Source organism: Gobio gobio (genome assembly GCF_949357685.1).
Source record: "Gobio gobio genome assembly, chromosome: 18".
Classification (NCBI taxonomy): Eukaryota; Metazoa; Chordata; class Actinopteri; order Cypriniformes; family Gobionidae; genus Gobio; species Gobio gobio.
In genome coordinates this window covers 35,557,149-35,577,919 of record NC_137111.1, presented here as the reverse complement: position 1 = coordinate 35,577,919, position 20,771 = coordinate 35,557,149, and the positions used below count along the sequence as shown (strand labels likewise).

Here is a 20,771-nt window from a genome sequence, read left to right as displayed (position 1 = left end):
TGGTGTTATTTTAGTATTATTTGTGTACACTTATCAGGCATAACATTATGTTCATTAAATTCCTAATATTGCCCTGACCCATCAAGGCATGGACTCCACTAGACCCCTGAAGGTGTGCTGTGGTATCTGGCACCAAGATGTTAGCAGAAGATCCTTTAAGTCCTGTAAGTTGCGAGGTGGGGCCTCCATGGATCGGGATTGTTTGTTCAGCACATCCCACAGATGATCGATTGGATTGAGATCTGGGGAATTTGGAGGCCAAGTCAACATCTCAAACTCGTTGTGCTCCTCAAATCATTCCTGAACCGTTTTTGCTTTGTGGCAGGGTGCATTATCCTGCTGAAAGAGGCCACAGCCACCAGGGAATACCGTTTCCATGAAAGGGTGTACATGGTCTGCAACAATGCTTAGGTGCGTAGGTGGTACATGTCAAAGTAACGTCCACATGAATGGCAGGACCCAAGATTTCCCAGCAGAACATTGGCCAAAGCATCACACTGCCTCCGCCAGCTTGTCTTCTTCCCATAGTGCATCCTGTTGCCATGTGTTCCCCAGGTAAGCGATGCACACAACCCCCCGGCCATCCACGTGATGTGAAAGAAAACATGATTCATCAGACCAGGCCACCTTCTTCCATTGCTCCGTGTCCAGTTCTGATGCTCATACCCACTGTTGGCTCTTTCGGCGGTGGACAGGGGTCAGCATGGGCAACCTGACTGGTCTGCACCTATGCAGCCCCATATGCAACAAACTGCGATGCACTGTGTATTCTGACACCTTTCTGTCAGAACCAGCATTAACTTCTTGAGCAATTTGAGCTACAGTAGCTCGTTTGTTTGATCGGACCACACGGGCCAGACTTCGCTCCCCACGTGCATCATTGACCTTGGCCGCCCATGAGCCATGACCCTGTCGCCGGTTCACCATTGTTCCTTCCTTTGACCACTTTTGATAGATACTGACCACTGCAGACCGGGAATACCCCACAAGAGCTGCAGTTTTGGAGATGCTCTGACCCAGTCGTCTAGCCATCATCACAATTTGGCCCTTGTCAAACTCGCTCAAATCCTCACGCTTGCCCATTTTTCCTGCTTCTAACACATCAACTTCGAGGGCAAAATGTTCGCTTGCCGCCTAATATATCCCACCCACTATCCGGTGCCGTGATGAAGAGATAATCAGTGTTATTCACTTCACCTGTCATGTTATGCCTGATTGGTGTACTATTATATTTGAGCTTTTTTATATTTTCAGTTTTTATTTGAATACGTTTTAGTAATTTTATGTTAATTCACTCTTTTTTTTTATATTTACCTTTATTTTTATTTATTTCATTTTTAGTCATTTTAGTGCTTAAACTTATTTCTGTTAGTTGCCAAGTTTTCTCATCTACTTTTTCATCTTATTTCAATTACGGAAAACATTTTAAAATATATTTAGTTTTAGTTAATAACACTGATATGATACTTACATTATTATTTTAAATAAATGATTTTGCCCCAAAACATAAGCAAATCAGGCAATAAATAAGGTACCACTTTTTATGCATTCTGCATCCAAAATCTTGGTAATGATTTTTAGACCTTAAATTACTTTTTAGAATGATTATAATTGACGTGATCTTGACTGTGCATAAACATCAATAAAATCGTATGATCAAGCTGCAGTTTACAATCTAGTTAACCAGTTACAAGTTGGGCAGATCCTTATTTTGTTCATTGTAGAGATCTGATTTCAGGGAAAATCTTTCAGCTGAGAAACTAAAGGGTTCATAAGGTAAAAGTTTGCCATCCAATTTTCTACTTAGTGAGAAAGTCAGAGGGGTGTGAGAATCCAGTGTAGACAGTTGTCCGCAACACTAAAACCTTGTCAATTATAGCCAATGCCGTGATGAGTTACCTGACTTTTCAATAATATGTGGCCAGGGCAGTGTGTGATTGGTCTTGCTAATCTCTGCCACATTCCTCTGGGAGGGGTTTTAGTGTGTGTGTGTGAGAAAGAGAGGGATGGAGACTGAATGAGTGCTGTGCACTATGGACTTGTGAATGCCTTTATTTAACAGGACTCAGGCTGTGTCGGCTCTCACAAGTGTTGTTCCTGTGCTTTGGGATTGAATGAAGCACGAAAGATGAGCTCGATCAAAATCACAAACATTGACACAGTGGAGCTGCAAGGTGTCCAGAATGCAGCCTTTCAAGAGGAGGATGATGATGATGATGATGATGCATCCTGCTCTCGAGAGCACCTGGCCACCAGAAACTCCGTCACCAGGCCGGAGGAAAGTGTGTACACTCAGATCAAACCGTATGCTGGGATGCCCAAAGAGGTTCTGATGTTACACTCGAGCAAAGCCTGCTACCGGATACCACGAGAGATTCTTTTCTGGCTGATCATCGCATGCACCCTGGCTCTGATCGCCATGACCATTACGATCGTGGCGCTGTCGCCTCGATGCATGAGCTGGTGGCAGCTCACTCCGGTCTACCAGGTTTATCCACGATCGTTCAAAGATTCAAATGCTGATGGTGTTGGAGACCTCAAAGGTAATTTTTGAACCTTAAGGTGAGGTAAATAGGGTAAAAAAACCCAACTTTAAGATGTTCCCATGATGCAATGTAAAGTTTTTATACTCATTGTTATTTTAGTAGTATGTTATAGCATTTCATATTTTTAAATATTTAAAATTTCAATGTTTTTATTATTAGTGTTTGTTTTAAATAATACTATTTAACTTTAAATTTCAGTTCCAATAATTTTAGTACTAGTTGACAATGCAACATTTCAAATGTTTTAATATTAATTTTATTTCTTTTATTTATCTTTATATATACACAAAAACGATATTTAATAGTTTTAGTTAACGAGAACAACACTGATTATTACAATATTTTCTGTTATGTATCTTGTATTTGAAATGGCCCCCCAAGCATATGCAAATTGGGCAATTATTATGTACCACTTTTTATACATTCTGCACAAAAAAACTATTTTAGTGATGATTATTAGACTTAAAATAAATAATTTATTAATATAATTTATTTTAATATCCTTTTCTTTGTTGCATACAATGACATTATTTTGAAATATATGGAAATGTTTTGTCCGTGTTTACATACAAATTGTCTAATAATTCAAGTAAATTGTTCTGCAAATCTTAATCTAAAAATATTGTTGAGAACCCTTTGTGCCAGGTTTGGATCTTGTATTCTGAGAACACCTAATGTACCTACACGCATCCTAGTGTGCATAATGTGATCATTTTTCAACAATTTGGTTACTTTTAATAATTCACGTAGACTATATGAGACAATTAGCCTAAAACAAAAAGGCTGAACAAGTTAGTAGTAGCAGTTTCTCAAGCAGCCTTGAAAACAACTCTCTTTTCAGTAGCTGAGCGTTCCCTTCTGTAGTGTTATTTGAGAAGTGAGTGTATTGATGGCTTGGACAGACCCACAAAAGCCATGTTTTTCCCTCATAATGGTTCTGTTTTGCGTATTCAGTTTAATGTGAGAGGAGGAGGTTGTTTAATTGCTCTTATGTAATGGGCAAAATTACGTCTACCCATGCCATAAAGTAAATAAAACGGATTTTACGGTGGTACATTACAGGGTCATTAGTATTTTACTTTGAAACGCAATGTTCACACAGAGCAAACACTATGGTAAAGACTAAACACTTATCTTCGTGTGACACAACTTTAGTGACCCTCTAAAACGGTCATATTGAAAATGATTATAAAGTTTGGATTGATCAAGATAAAGCGAGGATTGTCGAATGTACAGATCAAAGGTGCAAAAGTGTCTAGATAACAATTTTTATAATTCAATGTTTAAGGGCAGGGGCCATCTTAATTTTTTATCTTACATTAATCATTCAATGTTTGACTTCAGGAATCAAGGAGAAACTGAGCCATTTTGAGTACCTGAACATTAAAGCAATCTGGATCAGTCCTTTCTACAAGTCTCCTATGAAGGACTTTGGCTATGACGTAGAGGACTTCAGGGAGGTTGACCCTCTCTTTGGAACCATGGAAGACTTTGACGACCTCCTGACAAGCATGCATGACAAAGGTGGGCATGCATTATAATAAATAATCAATGATATTTCAATCAACATTGCTGTCGACCAACAACAACTCATTGTGCAGTCATCATAGTTAGAATTTTAGCATATTATGAGCGTCACGAGTAACATGATGGTTAATAATTAACAGTTCCAAACTTGTTACAATGTTATAACACCTTTATTACAATAATCACTACAATGCTCTCCAATGTTAGCTTTTTTTTTTGTGGCCCAGGTCTAAAGCTGATCATGGACTACATCCCGAACCACACCAGCGACAAACACATCTGGTTCCAGCTTAGCCGTAATGGCACAGAGCCCTATAAAGACTACTACATCTGGGTTAACTGCACAGCAGACAAACCTCCTAACAACTGGGTATGAATGTCCATCCTCACAATGCAAACAGAAAGACAACATAAAGAATCAGTGCTATTTGGAATGTTTGTTCAAGCTTTGCTATTATATCTCATCTGATACTGTATGTAATTTTTACAATATGTAGTTAGATGTGGTTAACTATAATGTCACATTGTTTTTATAGATAAGCGTCTTTGGGAATTCCTCCTGGGAGTACGATGAAATACGACAACAGTGCTATTTCCATCAGTTCCTCAAGGAACAGCCAGACCTGAACTTCCGTAACCCCCGAGTCATCGAGGAGATGACGGTAAGACCGAGCTAAAGGAAGCATGAAGACAATGGCTTGACTATGAACATTATGCAGACTTTTACACTTTATTGTCCGGTTTCACAAACAAGGCTTAAGCTTAGTCCCAGACTAAAATGGATAACCAAAAGCGACTTGCACGGACATATCTTAAATTTTGTCAGTGTCATTGTTTTGTCTCGATTTTGAAGGCATGTTTATAAAAGCTACTTAAATGCCCTGATTGTACTAAGGCCCAATCCTGGCTTAATCTAAGCCCTGTCTGTGAAACCAGGCCTATGAGTCCTAACAAAAGTGCCAAATGCTAAAGCAACAAGCAATCGTTCTGGTCCGAGTTAGGACAAGATGAACTTACAAGATACATATTACACTCTTAAAAATAAAGGTTCCAGAAAAGAAACCATCCTAGTGTAAAGTGTTTTTCATACAGTGAAGAAGATTTTAATAACCAAAGGAACCTTTTTCATGTTAATGGTTCTTCGTGGAACCTATTTGCCAGTAAAAAAACTTTATTTTTTAAGAGTAAATATAGACTTTCCAGTCATGCGTGATAAATAGATAAGGATTTTTTAAAGTTAATGGTAACACTTTACAATAAGGTTCATTAGTTAACATTAGTTAACTACATTAGTTAACATGAACTAATAATGAACTGCACTTTTAAAGCATTTATTTATCTTTTTTTTGTTCATTTTAACATTTACTAATGCATTATTAAAATCTTGTTAACATTAGTTAATTCACTGTGAACTAACATGAACTGAACAGCTGGATTTTTATCAACTAATGCTAACAAAGATTAACAAATGCTGAACAAAGGTGTTGTTCATGTTAACTAATGCATTAACTAATGTTAACTAATTCAACCTTATTGTAAAGTGTTACCAAGTTAATAAATCAATTTTATTTTATTCTATATGTAGCAAATGAAAAAAGATTTTGAGGTTAAAAAATTTCCCATGACTTTTTAAGAATTTGTTAATATATGACTTTTCCAGGCCTGGAAATCACAATAAAATCCCTGATATTTCCAGCCTTTTCATTATTTATTTATTTATTTATTTATTTATTTATATATATATATATATATATATATATATATATATATATATATATATATATATATATATATATATATATATATATATATATATATATACGTGCATATCACAGGGTTATATATATATATATATATATATATATATATATATATATATATATATATATATATATATATATATATATATATATATACGTATATATATATATATATATATATATATATGTATACGTATATATATATATATATATATACGTATATATATATATATATATATATGTATATATATATACGTATATATATATATATATATATAGATAGATATATATATATATATATATATAGATAGTAAGCAACTTTCACAATAAATGTATGTAAGCAGCTCACATACTGCGTTGAGAAAACTGCCTTACAACCCCAGTGAGCAAGATAAAGGGGACTATAGTCAGAAATACTCACTAAAGATATAAAGCAATATACAATTCTGGAATGTATACGGCAAGAAAGGAGAGACACATTTAGAAATGAAACAGAATGAATATTTAGGAGACTACTTTATCCATTTTTGCTTTGTCTTTTTATTCTCTGAAATTCTCTTGGGACCCCTTAGAACCTTCTGGAGGACACCTGGGGGTCCCCGGACCCCAGTTTGAAAACCCCTGAGATAGATAGATACATAGATAGATAGATACATACATACATATACATGCATAGATAGATAGATACATAGATAAATAGATAATGACTATAAAATATGCATAATTACATGCAACTAACCAAAACCAGAAATCCTAACCCTAGAGTGTAAGTACATGCAATTACTTAATATTACTCTTTACTTACATGTATAACTACAATATAACAAAGACACCTTAAAATAAAGTTTAACCATAGATAGATAGATAGATAGATAGATAGATAGATAGATAGATAGATAGATAGATAGATAGATAGACAGACCACCTAAGCATGAAGCCACTACCCATTTTGTTATCATTTACATATGGCATTGTTGTTGAAGAGTAAAATATTTTAAATATTTTTGGAGGAGGAATATTAGCCTTCAAACCCTTGAACAAAAAGGCCCTTCATGCAGATCTGCAATCCACCATGCCATATCATGTTTCACTACGAACATAGGCCCTCTTTGATCTTTGTTTCACGTCTGTGTAATAGGACATAATCCATTTCTGGCTGAAGAAGGGGGTGGATGGGTTCCGCATGGACGCTGTGAAACACATGCTTGAGGCCGCACATTTGAGAAATGAACCCCAGGTTGACCCTAACCAAGATCCAGTAAGCCAAACATCATGTCCTGAGCTATGTAACCTCATGAAATTTCAGTTTACACACTTTTTTTACTGAAGCACTTCATTTGCCAGAGCCAAAATTATTCTCTGAACGCATTTAGGAGTCATGTTACTACTCTTTGTTCTCACAATGTCATTTAAGGATTTTAAGGATTACTAGTGCATATTTCTCTGGATTTACCGGCAAGTCGTGCCCATTATCCTAATTCCAGATGATTACAAAGCCACTGAAGATCTAGGGAAGGCCGTGGAATGACTCAGTGGTCTTGGCCCTCTTTCGGTCCTTATGGACTTCAAATGTTCCGGGTTCAACACAAGTTAAACTCTATCATCTGTGACATGTTGTGGATTACTGTAGAAAATCCTTTTTATTCATCCCTCAGTTTGTAAAAACATGCTATACAAAATCAGTGGAAGTCTATGGGACAAAGACATTCCAGAATGGTTAAAAGGAGAAATTTGCTTCTTGCATTTTTGTAAAAGCATTAATTCTTCCATACACAAATATGTGTTGTTTGAGCTATACAAGTCCTTTTAGTGTCCCTTTAATTGTTTCTTTAGTGGACCCCAAACTTTGGAATCGTAATGCATACCATATTTGGTGTAGATTTTCAAGTGTGCAGTGTGTCTAGCTACGAGGTTATCCTCATTCTTTCCTCTCCTGATGTCCTTCAGTCGACTGTGGACACAGAGTTTGAGCTGTACCATGACTACACCTACACACAACAGGGCCTACATGAGATCCTGACAGACTGGAGGATAGAGATGGACGCCTACAGCAGAGAGCCAGGCCGCTACAGGTATCCTCAGTTCCTCTTCTTCACGAATCTCCACGTGCTTCTCTCTTGTAAATGGCTCTCATGTGTTTTCTTTAACTTAGATTCATGGTTACAGAGAGTTATGACTATGAAGAAATCGAAAAAACCATGAGGTACTATGGCACAAACTATGCCACAGAAAGCAACTTCCCCTTTAACTTCTATCTACTGTATCTTCCTGATGATCTGTCAGGATATCAAGCCAAACGCCTGGTTGATTTATGGATGTCGAATATGCCGAAGGGAAAATGGCCAAACTGGGTGGTGAGTGACCAGATGTCTGTGCATTCTTTATGAATCACAATCTCAAGTTTGAATGGTCAAATTGGATGGTCAAACGGAGTTTAAAATGTAAAAAATTGCACACTGCAGCTTTTTTCCCCTTCATATATTATACAGTTTGTTCGCTTTGTTACAATCACAAAATATGCTTGTTTACATACATATAGGTGGGAAACCATGACAAGCCACGTATAGCCTCGAGTGCTGGGAAGGAATATGTACGTGCCATAAACATGCTGTTGTTAACACTGCCTGGAACTCCCACAACATACTACGGAGAGGAGATTGGCATGGTGAATGTAAATGTATCGGTAACTCAGGATCCTTTTGGAAAACATGATCCAGTAAGTGTAAAATATTTCATTATTTTTTAAAGTAATACTTAAATTTAGCACATTAAAATGTAGCACTTTTGTACAGTTATACTATTTTTTATATACAAAATAAATGTATTCAAAGATATTAATTTTATAATTTTACCGTCAAAAGTTTGGGGTCGGTAACATTTTTTCAATATTTTTGTAATAAGTTACAGTTATGAGAAGTCTCTGTAGTGGCCCCTTTAACCTCTAATGCTCTGGGATCATTTTTGGGGATTTCCGCCTGGATTTGGCCTACCCAAATTGAAAAGCTTCCCATACCCACATACAGTGGTCTAAATACACAGTTTTGGTGTCATTTTACAGGAAACCCTTTGAAGTTACATAAACCACTGCTAAAAGTGATAAACATGTGACTATATGTTGTCTGAGCTGTAAGCTCCCCAAAAAAGGGCGCTTTGATTTTTTGGGTTATAAATTCATTTTTGAAAGTGTATAACTGAAAGCTCTGTATGGTCTAGCACTGAAGGTGGAAATTACATAAAAAAAGGTAATATTCCTCCATTCAGATCCATTTGAATACATCTTGCATACATGATACAGACAAAATAATTTTTTCCAGTATTTTCTGGAATCTAGTGGAAACAGCCCAAACTGTCTGCAGGGTGCTAGAGCACAGGGCCCCGAGTTATACACTTTCAAAAATACATTTATAACCAAAAAATCTAAAAGCTCAGACAACATATACTTAAATGTTTATCACTTTTAGCAGTGTTTTATGTCACTTCAAAGGGTTTCCTGTAAAATTACACCAACATTTTGTATTTAGACCACTGTATGTGGGTATGGGAAGCTTTTCAATTTGGGTAGGCCAAATCCAGACGGAAATGGTCCCAGAGTAATTTAGTATAAATAAGTTACTTTGTGTAAAACAAATGCCAAAGTGATGCATATCTCCAGAAAATAGACATTCTAAGCTTTCCACCTCCACACACATTTAAAATTTTAAGTATACTTGATGTCATTCCGGACCCTAATCAGGGTCCATGGAGTTTAAGTTAATCGTTTCTTTTTATATTTAAAAAAATAAAAAAAAATAATAATTTTTTTTTGAAAAAAGTCTCTCATTATCCAAAGCCACATTTATTTGATCAAAAATACATTAATATTGTCAAATATTATTACAATAAAAACGTATTATATTATATTTTAAGATGTAATATATTCCTCTGATAGCAAAGTTGAATTTTCAGCGTCCGTTACTTTAGTCTTCAGTGTCACATAATCTTTTTAGAAATCATTCTAATATGCTTGAGAAACATTTCTTATTATTATCAATGTTAAAACAGTTGTGCTTCAAAATATGTTTGTGCAACCTTTACTGTCACTTTTGATCAATTTAATACACACTTATTTTACCATTAAGAGCAACAGTCGAGACCCGGAGCGAACACCAATGCAGTGGAATGATCAGCTCAACGCTGGCTTTAGTGACAATGAAACCGGCACATGGCTAGACATCGCTCCAGACTACAGCACTGTCAATGTGGAGGTACGCTGATTCCGACTGCTAAGCCACGAATCTGTGTGTTAATTTAGGGAAACCTCTAATCCCAGCTTATATCTTTCTCTCCAGCTTCAGCAGGCCGATCCAGACTCTATCATTTCACAGTATCGTGCTCTGAGTTTGCTCAGAGTGTCAGAGATTACCCTGTCCCGAGGCTGGTTCTGCTACGTCTGGAGTGATGTCAACGTATTTGCTTACTTGCGTGAGCTGGATGGGCTTAGAAAAGGCTTCCTGGTGCTTCTAAACTTCGGCATGGATACTACAACAGACTTGTCTTCGGTTAGTGAGCTGCCAGATTCCCTAACTGTGCATTTAAGTACAGTGCCAATAAGCCAGAAGACTTTCTCTAAATCCAGAATTCCAACATCTCGAGGGCAAGGATTGCTCCTGGAATATTCCACCAATCAGCGATTTAACCCTAACCATGCATCTGAGTGTTTTGTTTCTGAGAAAGCCTGCTATTTGTCCACGCTAGATATTCTGTACCAGTGTTGAGGGCGATCGATAAGCGATAAAGCCTATCTAGGCCTGCCCACTCTGAAATCTCATTGGTTCAAAATCCCACTCCACAGAACTGTAGATTTTCCTGATTGGCTGTGATATCTTTTGTGTTCAGTGTGTGCAACGTGGACACTATGCTAGATATGATTTTTGTCAGAATAAAGACAAACATTTATTGAAAAAGAAATGAACAGCATTTATGAAACAAAATAGTTTGGTTTATTAAAAAAAAAAACTCTGTCTTGTTGTTTTTCATTCACACATACACAAACAAATTTGTATTTAGGGTTTATGGGACTTGCGAGTTAGGTTATTTGAGTTTTCTTTTCGTCTCCGTCGAGTTTTTTGGTGGTCTAGTCCAAGTTCTGTGTACAGGAAGGCTAAGTGTCGGGCACTCTGTGAGGGGAGAAGAGCAGGCTCACTTCATATATAAGATTACTATATAACCAGCAAAAATACACATGACAAAACTGTAAACATAAGCTATTAGTTTCAACAACAGCATTCAACAGTACAGTATAAGTTAATGTGTGACATCAAACCATGATAGGATCTCTCAACTGTTCTCAGAAGAAAGTATATCTATTGAAAAAAATGCACTTTTACTTCATCATAAAGTTTATATAATAACAACCTTAAACGATTAATCCAAAGCTTTATTATGCTCAAGTATTATGCTTGAGTGTGTTAAACAGCAGGTCATTTAGCAATTCGTTCTGACGAGGTGTGGGATGTATATAATTGAGTGTTTATGTACCTCATTCAAGGACAGATGAAAATCCTCAGGGCCAAAGTGATCCCCTCCTGGCTGCAGGTCCAGAATGACAGCTGGGACACGTTCTGGTTGTTGAACAGTGCAGGAAGTACGTGTCAGTTAAACAGGCAAAGTCACCATGACAATTCTTGTTTTTTTATGGAATATTGCAGTCTGTGCACATCATTTTTAAAAATAATGTGCTCTCGCAAGTCGTAATCCTGAATCAAAATAAATTCCACTCCCTCTTGCAGTGACATCTTTTCTTTGATGACGTGTTTACTGGTCAAGGGTGGGACAACCTGTCACTCACATGAGATCACAGAGAGTCCCGCCCTACTTTTTTTTCTTGTTTGAGAAGCACTTTCACTTGGACATATATGGCACAATAGGGAGGAAACGACTAATCGCTACATTCGTTTCAAGCGGACTTTAAGCGGAAAGCGATGTTAGTCGTCAGTTACCAAACTCTTTTATTTAAATTAGAATATTAATATAAATATTAAGAAATGAAATTAAAACAATGGTATAAGGCAGGGGTCTCCAATCTCGGTCCTGGAGGGCCACTATCTTGCAGAGTTTAGCTGCAACCCCAAATAAACACACCTGAACTAGCTAATCAGTGTCTTAGGCTACGTTTACATTAAACCGGATAGATTTGAAAACAGTTTTCATTTTAAAACGCTCTCCGTCCACACTAACGTTTTCCAACAGTTTCTCATCCACACTGAAACGTCAGTAAACGCCAAATTCAACTTACTGCGAATGCGGAAAAGCTCACTGAGATGATACAGACATCATAAAGTTATCACACAATTCTTCAGGCAGGATCATTTTATTTAGCAAAATACCATTCACTGATGCGTCCAGGTCGCACTCGGTCAACCATTATTATGTTTGGTCTAAAATGCAACTCCACTCATGTTTTGTGTATTTTTTTTACAGTCCATGGTTTTGCCACAGGACAGCAAATGCGAGTACATTTTCTGTCATCCTTGCAGGACTGCGACATGAAGTTTGCAAAGTAACATATTTTAGCAACTGTGTGAAAGTGAATAGCACATAACTGGCACAATGGGTATAAACATGCATATCTATTTGTACAATATGCGTCACATGACTAAACATGCGTCATCGTTTTCAAATACCTCCGTCTTCTTCACAGTCCAGTCCACACTACGACGCGAAGACGGCGTTTTCAAATGTATCCGCTTAGGAGAGCGTTTTCAAAAAGCTACTTTTCCGTCAGTGTGGACGAAAGGACAAAACGGAGAGAAAAAGATTTGTTTTCAAACGAAAACGTATTAGTGTGGACATGGCCTTACAAGGCCCTAGACACTGATTAGCTGTTTTAATTGGAGTCGGAGCTAAACTCTGCAGGACAGCGGCCCTCCAGGACTGAGTTTGGAGACCCCTGGTAAAAGGCCATCAAATATTTTTCAGTTAAACCAACACAGTTTTCTATGTAATTATTATTATTTACTATGACAGGATTGAATAATTTGAAATGGAGTCTTTATGTATTGAAGTTTATGTATACTATTGAATTTTTTTTAAAATCATGTACACTCATATTTCCTAGTGTGCAAAACAGTGTTGTTTTAGTATATATTAGTATTTATTCATATTTATTAATATATTGAATTAGCTTTTATTTTTATATTTTCAGTTTTCACTAACTTAAAAAAAAAATTATATATTATATATTATATATATATATATATATATAGAGCAAACTGAAAACTGAAAATATAAAAATAAAAGCTAAAATTTAGTAATGCTGCCTTGGCAACTAATTGAAATAGATTAAATAGTTTTTAAGTTTTTTCATATAATATTAAATTTTATTTTATTAATGCAGCTTTATGTCTATTAACAATTCTTAATAGTTTTAGTTAATGTCAACACTTGTAAAACTATTTAATAAGGAAAAAGTTACTGAAGCGCCTTTAAATAAACATCAATAAGTCTAAATTTGATCTTGGGGGACATGAACAGAGTATATAAATGAAAAGAAATTAATTTACATTAGTTCATGTTTGTCACAAGGCCAAATGCATTGAATGTGTAAGACTAGACTGACAATATCCAAGCATAATCCGGTTCTCTGGCTCTCCATCACAACACCTGGGCATCACATGCAGCACTTTAAAGTCAACGCTCTTGAAACGGAGTGGATGATGAGAGGCTGCCATGTAGGTGGACTTGGCCCACTCCTTTGCCTGGCTGCCTTATTTCCCCACGGTGATGAGATCTCTCTGAAGTGAAGCTGAGTGTAAAAATCATATGCCTAATCCTTAAAACTCTGTCATCTGCCTCTTATCTGCAGTACGGCCGCCGGTGTCTCTCTCCATCCCACTCCTTCTCTGGGCCGCGTGTTTCACAAGCCTTCTCCTGACCTTGGCACAGCCCAGTGTATTGTTTCTTATCTCCTCGCCTGATACACTATCTCATAAACATGTTAATCGTCTCAGCTGGCAGCGTGTGTGATCAGCGTTTTATCTCCCGGAGAGGAATGGGAGAGATTAGAGGAACTTTCGTTTTTTCTGTATGTGTGTGGGGTGTTAGCGAAGGTGTTTTTATGCGTGTGTGTGTCTATAATAAAAATAATTAATGGCACACAGATGGAGAGGGAGTCTAACGGACTAAGATGTGCTGACAGCGTGTCTCATGCAACAGCTCGCACACAAGGTGACCTCAGGTTGATATGGAGAGGAATCACTCCACATCACCTGTTTCCAGATCAGTGCTTTTCTGTCCTGAGGAGAGAGTGTAAGTGCTTCTCTTAAACCCAGGGGTTTATTTGAGAGCTGGGATTACAGCCAGTGACCTCTAAGTTCATTTCCATTATACATCACTTGGTTTATTAGAGTTTGAATACTTCAGCTTAGTTTTGATAACATTTTTCACTTCTTGGAAATAGATGTCTAGATGTTCCAGATCAAATACACTGATGTTCAATAAATAAATACTAAAAATTACTTCATAGAATAAAAAATAAAAAAAATCTGTCTATCTATAATGTTTTATATAAGACATAATATCTATCTATCTATCTATCTATCTATCTATCTATCTATCTATCTATCTATCTATCTATCTATCTATCTATCTATCTATCTATCTATCTATCTATCTATCTATCTATCTATCTATCTATCTATCTATCTATCTATCTATCTATCTATCTATCTATCTATCTATCTATACACTATATTGCCAAAAGTTTTGGGACGTCTGCCTTTACAAGTACATGAACTTTAATGACATCCCATTCTTAATCGGTAGGGTTTAACATGGAGTTTGCAGCTATAACAGCTTCAACTCTTCTGGGAAGGCTTTCCACAAGGTTAAGGAGTGTGTTCATTGGAATTTTTGACCATTCTTCTAGAAGCGCATTTGTGAAGTCTGGCTCGCAGTCTCCGCTCTAATTCATCCCAAAAGTTTTCTATCGTATTGAGGTCAGGACTCTGTGCAGGCCAGTCAAGTTCCTCCACAGCAATTGATTCATAACGATTCAAAGCTTCATGATGCCGTGTTTTGAAATCGTCATCACTATATAAGTTGTTATTTAGGGTTTTTTTGCGCACAAAAACTATTCTCGTCACTCCATAAAGTTATTGTAGAACCACTGTAGTGAGATGGACTTTGTAACGACGTCTTTAGTACCTTTTAAGGGTCTTGAGAGTGTACCGTGCATTGTGCCAATGGAGGCCTTTCAGAGCCATCAGATTTCAACTAAAATATCTTCATTTGTGTTCCGAAGATGAACGGAGGTCTTACGGGTGTCAAACGACATGAGGGTAAGTAATTAATGACAGAATTTTCATTTTTGGGCGAACTAACCCTTTAAGAGTTCCTTTCACTGGAACTAAGGGGCCAATCCCAAACCCTGGAAAACAACCCCACACCATAATCCCCCCTCCACCAAACTTTACTCTTGGCACAATGCAGTCAGGTAAGTACCGTTCTCCTGGCAACCGCCAAACCCAGGAATGGAATATTTAGTAGAAAGTAAATCTTTTTTCTGCCAAATTGATGGTAGAATTGTTTATGGGAAATTTACTCTGATTAATACATTTACTGGCTTTATTTATGTTGGTGTTTCCACTATTAAAAGAAATATACCACTCAAGTTTGTGTAATAAACTGATTTGTAATGGTCCACTTTATGCCCAAGAACACCCCTTATCCATGGACTATAATTGCTTGATTTTATGTGCTAGGAGGATCTGAGAATTGTAAAGCTGATTAAAAAGGCTCAAGAGAGCATTTATACACTCACCGTTAACATCAACCCGAGTGGAACATGTTTGTATGGCGTTCTTTAGTCTTTCCACATACTTCATGACCCCAGATAAAGGAACTCTGCGGTCTTCTGAATATGCAGTGATCAGAATGGATGGGTAAAGCTGTGGAAAAAAAGAAAAGAAATTTGAATCATAAGACACAAACAACTAATCAAAAGTTTGGGGTCTGTAAGATTTTTTTTTAAAATAATTTTCTTATGCTCACTAAGGCTGCATTAATTTGATAAAAAATACAGTAAAACTATAAAATATCTTTTACAATATAGAATAACTTTTCTATTTGAATATATTTTAAAGTGAAATTTATTCCTGTGATGTTAAAGCTGAATTTGCAGCAGCATTACTCCAGTCTTCAGTGTCACATGATCCTTCTGAAATCATTCTAATATGCTGATTTGGTGCTCAAATAACAAATTGTTATCAATGTTAAAACAGTTGTGCTGCCTCTTATTTTTGTGTAAACCATGACACATTTTTGTTTTCAGGATTTCTTTCTGAATTGAAAGTTAAAAAGAACAGCATTTATTTAAATCTTTTTGCAGAATAATAAAATCATTTTTGATCAATTTAATGCATTCTTGCTGAATAAGAAAAACAAAAAGTACCCCTACAATCTTGAACGGTAGTGTATGTGATATCTGAGTGATTTACCTGAGGTATAATGTTGTGGCAGGGACAGTAAGAGGCAATGTTGTCCCTGTGTTCCCTTATAAGGGGGTCTCCCCACTCCCCCCTCTCCTCAACAGTAAGCGGCAGCGAAGGGTCTTGCATTGTGCCAAGAACATCCAGAAAAGGCGCCTGCAGAGAATCGCAATGTCATATATCTTATGGAAATACGGCTCAGGGAATGTTTGCCAAACGAAGTATTGAAGATCCACCTGTAGAATTACAGCTCTAAGAAGCAGTGGGTTATGGTTGCACAGCGCCCCCGCTAGGACAGCTCCAGCACTGCAAGCGGTGAGGGCGGTTAGAGGAGGATGAGACACTCCCAAGTGATGAAGTGTCTGAATGCAAGCAGCAAGATCTTCCACTCCCCTCCGCTTCTGCAGCACAGAGCCCGCTTGATGCCATGCCAGACCACGCTCACCACCACCCCTGCCCAGTCACAAACAACACAAGCATGCAGATGTAGTATTTTTCCGCATAACTATGAAAAAAGATTATTAGAGTGGTAGTTCAGTACCTGACGTGGCAGTAGGCCAGAGCCCAGCCGTCCTCCAGTAACAGTCTCTTCTCAGGACTGAAGGCCATATTGAGGTCAACACCATATGCTCCATATACATGCAGAAGCAGCGGAGCGTTATGCAGCTCAGATAATGCAGGCATATGGAGGAGAGTCAAAGGCACCATTGTACCATCCTAAAAAGTCAGACATTGGGATATTACGGCTTTTTGGAATCACATGGGCAGCTTTTTGTACCACCGTACGACTTCTCAAATGTAAATAACTCGTACCGGACTGGCTGCCTGCAGGCGTGTAGTGTTAAACTCAGGGAGGGAGATATACCGGATGTCCTCCCCTGTTATGGAGAGCTTTTGTTTTCTGGAGGAATAGAGGTAGCGTACAGGTGGGTGCACTGGAGAGGACAGGAGAAAACCAAATGACCCTCTGTCCACAGTCCCAACACGCTGTGGTGATAAATCACAGGCCCAGTGGGGAAGCTAAGGGCAAAATAGAAACATTGCTGTAAGAAAGTAGAAAAAGCATTTTGAATCCCATCTTTGGACCGTAGTAATGTATCAGGTTAACCCTCATGTGGTCTGAGAGAGCCTTTTAATATATCAAAAACATATTGAATATTCAAGTTCTTTGTGGCATTTTTTGGCAATGATTATAAGCTAAATTTAAATTTGATAACATGTATAAAATGCACTCTATGAAAAAAGGTTACATTACTTATGATAGGGGTCTTTAGAGACCCCAGATGATAAGAATGTAATTGTAGCATTTAACTCTTGACAATTTTCTATTTACATTTGTTTTATTTTATCATTCTACAGCGTCACAAACATTTATGCTTATTTTATAGTGAAGTATTAAAATGTTTAATTATATCCTATAATAAAAAATATTATTATACACTATCCTTTTTAAAGTTTTTTAATGTTTTTGAAAGAAGTCTCTTATGCAAAAACAGTAATACAATGAAATATTATGATAATTTAAAATAACTGTTTTCTATTTGAATATATTTTAAATATTTTGTCACATGATCCTTCAGAAATCATTCTAATATACTGTGCTCTAGGAACATTTATTATTATTATCAATGTTAAAAACAGTTGTGCTGCTTAATAATTTTATGGAAACTATTATACTTTTTTTTTTCTTCAGGATTCTTTGATTAACAGAACGTTTAAAAGAACAACCTTTATTTGAAATAGAAATCTTTTGTAACATAATAAATGTATTTATTGTCACTTTTGATCAATTTAATGCATCCTTGCTGAATAAAAGTACTAATTTCAATCCAAATTGGCGCCAAAGTTTTGAACTGTAGAGAACATATACGTCATTAGGTTCAAAAGCATACAGACAGAGAAGTCAGTCTTAACAGAACATGAGAGTAAAAACTTTAGACTTTCTAATACATTAATGTGAAGAAATAATCAAATAAGTGTCATCTGTCCAGTAAAACAATCTAAAATCGAAATAAAATTAAAATATAAATTAGCATCATTATAAATAAACACTTGTGTATGTGTTGGATTCTTCACACCTGGAGAGTGTTTAACTGATAGGGCTCTTGTGTGGTAAGAGTCTGGATCTGAAGTCGACACTGCGAATCCTTTACTGTGAACACACAGCGATCCTGAAGCAGCTCCATATCTTTAATGACAGTTCCCGGTACAGCACTGAACACAGACACCCAGTGTGTCAGGGAGGGAGAGGCTAATGGTGCCCTGAGCAGCTTGAGATTTGAGAAGAAAAAAATTAGAGTTATAATTTAGTTCTGAACAATACTGCTCAATTGGGGCTGAAAATACCTGATATTCCTGATGTGCTCCAGTGTTAGCAAGGATGAACAGGTGGTTGTCCGAGTGCTCCACATGGTACAGTAGACCAGGCTGACGGGACTGGATGAGGGTGGGGAATGAAAGTGGAGTCTTGCTGTCAATGAACCACACCTCAGAACTGATCTTACTACTGCAGTTAATGGTCACCAGCCTCTGGTCACTGGAACGACTGACCTCCACAAAGAACCTGAGGAGGGGGCAGAAGACCACATCAATGCTGGCCAAAATAACTCTTCACCAACAACTAGGACTTTCAAATTTGACAATTCTTATGGAATATTGCAGTATTTGTAAATGAGTTATCAGTGCATATATTTTTTTAATTCATGTGGCCTTGTAATATTTAATAAAAATAACTTCCCCTCCCTCTCGGAACAACACCTCTTCTCTTCTCTGATAATGTTTTTTTTTTAATAGAAGGTGAAGGACATCCTGTCACTCACATGAGATCACAGCAATAGTAAACTACTACTATCCAGTCTTTTCCCGATAGACAAAATCAAGTCCCGTCCAACATTTTTTCTTGTTCGAGAAGCCGTTTCACTCGGATATACATCACAATAGGGAGGAAAAGACTATCGCAACTTCCATTTCATGCTGACTTTAAGCACACTCTGGTCTTACTCTGGATCCTTTTCTTCATAAACAAGGGTGGTTTGGACACCAGAATCACTGAGGTGAACACGGAAAACACGCAAGCACCGAAGAGCCTCCTGGGTGCTGTAGAAAAGGACGTTGTCTGCTGCCCATTCTGCAAAAGAGAAGAGATTTGTGAAGAACAAACCCTGTTTCAATTACTATCAAAGTATAGTAAATCTTACCAAAGCTGTGCACGTTGTCTAAAACCAACATGGCATTTTGATGAAGGTTGACACCACCTAGATGGGCCAACACGCATCTGGTCTCTTCATGGTGGTCTTTCTTTACAGTGGCGGCCAGCATGGTCTCTGTGGGAGAGAGTCTGACCCTCTGGATGCTTCCATATCCATCTCCTGCCCAGTCTGCTCTGAATACCTCCACCATCTCCTGCTCACCTGTATGCAGAGATTTACTGGTTTCTACTTGGAACTAAATAAAACGTATTTTCTAAAATGGGTCCTCTTTAATATATTTTACCGTGTTCCAGGGTCGATCTGTAGATTCCTTTGCCATCTTCAAAGTATACATGATGGTGTCCTTGAAACTTGACATAATGTTGAGGAAATGATGACTCGGACTGATTTAAAACGTATATCAATCGTGTATTATACACTTTGCACCATTACAGTTGCTTAATTACCTCTAAATTTTCTGGCACATTGGCAAACTTCCTATGAATCGAATGCAATCTTCTTTTAAAACGCTGCTCCTGACCTCTGTGTTGGGCTTTAGACAGCTCAGCTGTAGTCTGTGAGAATCCCTAAATGAAGGTCATGTTGATACAAAATACTTTTGAGAAGTTGACTTGCAGTGTGATTATGCTATACTCCATCTACATGCAATTTCAACAGTATTTTGCTAATTATTACTTTTGCATGTCGATATATGCATTCTGTTACTGTTTCTAACGAATAACACTTGCTACTGTACTAAATTCACTTTTACATTCTATTTTTCAATGCTACATATATTTTAGAATCTATGAATGATTTTTGCTTATTATTGCCATGTACTTTAATGACAGTGTCGGCGAATGTCAAACGAATCAATATCTTTAAAGCAGTTAGCAGTTATGCAAAAAGTACATGAGCAAAAGTAAAACCAAAACATGTAGGAACTTGATCTTACCTCAGTGTAAAGACGTGAGATTAATGGGTGTATATTCGCCCGATATATATTGCGTGAAACTGGTCGCAAAAGCAGCAGACATGAGGAGGTGATCAGATTCATTTAATGCAGCAAGGATATCACTGTCTAATTAGTTTCTGTTACATTAAATGTCAGAAATACAGTGCATTAATCATTCTGGGTAAGTGTCACATTCAAAATACTTAAACTTCCCTGCAGCCCATATGCTTATTCTGTAGAACTGTGGTACTTTTGACATTTACACCATCGATGTCCGTTCATTTGAGTCGGATCTTTTTAATGAACTGATTGAATTGGTTCACATAACC

General features: G+C 37.1%; 2 protein-coding genes across 2 annotated transcripts; one reads left to right on the top strand and one right to left on the bottom strand.

Annotated features, from left to right (window-relative positions):
* The first annotated feature begins 245 nt into the window (after positions 1-245).
* slc3a1 (solute carrier family 3 member 1) lies at positions 246-10,817 on the top strand. The gene is made up of 10 exons (XM_079842118.1): positions 246-2,543; positions 3,891-4,070; positions 4,301-4,443; positions 4,610-4,735; positions 6,972-7,091; positions 7,781-7,905; positions 7,986-8,187; positions 8,373-8,549; positions 9,952-10,077; positions 10,162-10,817. The coding sequence occupies exons 1-10, from the start codon at positions 2,129-2,131 to the stop codon at positions 10,585-10,587; spliced, it is 2,040 nt and encodes a 679-aa protein (XP_079698244.1). The 5' UTR covers positions 246-2,128; the 3' UTR covers positions 10,588-10,817.
* Positions 10,750-20,749, bottom strand: prepl (prolyl endopeptidase like). The gene is made up of 14 exons (XM_079842117.1): positions 20,443-20,749; positions 19,955-20,074; positions 19,792-19,858; positions 19,497-19,709; positions 19,300-19,426; positions 18,646-18,862; positions 18,378-18,569; positions 17,113-17,319; positions 16,841-17,016; positions 16,536-16,752; positions 16,309-16,455; positions 15,633-15,759; positions 11,351-11,433; positions 10,750-10,989 (listed from the first exon to the last, which is right to left on the bottom strand). Exons 1-14 carry the CDS (start codon positions 20,542-20,544, stop codon positions 10,876-10,878), a joined length of 2,109 nt encoding a protein of 702 aa, XP_079698243.1. The 5' UTR covers positions 20,545-20,749; the 3' UTR covers positions 10,750-10,875.
* Between the last annotated feature and the right edge of the window lie 22 nt (positions 20,750-20,771).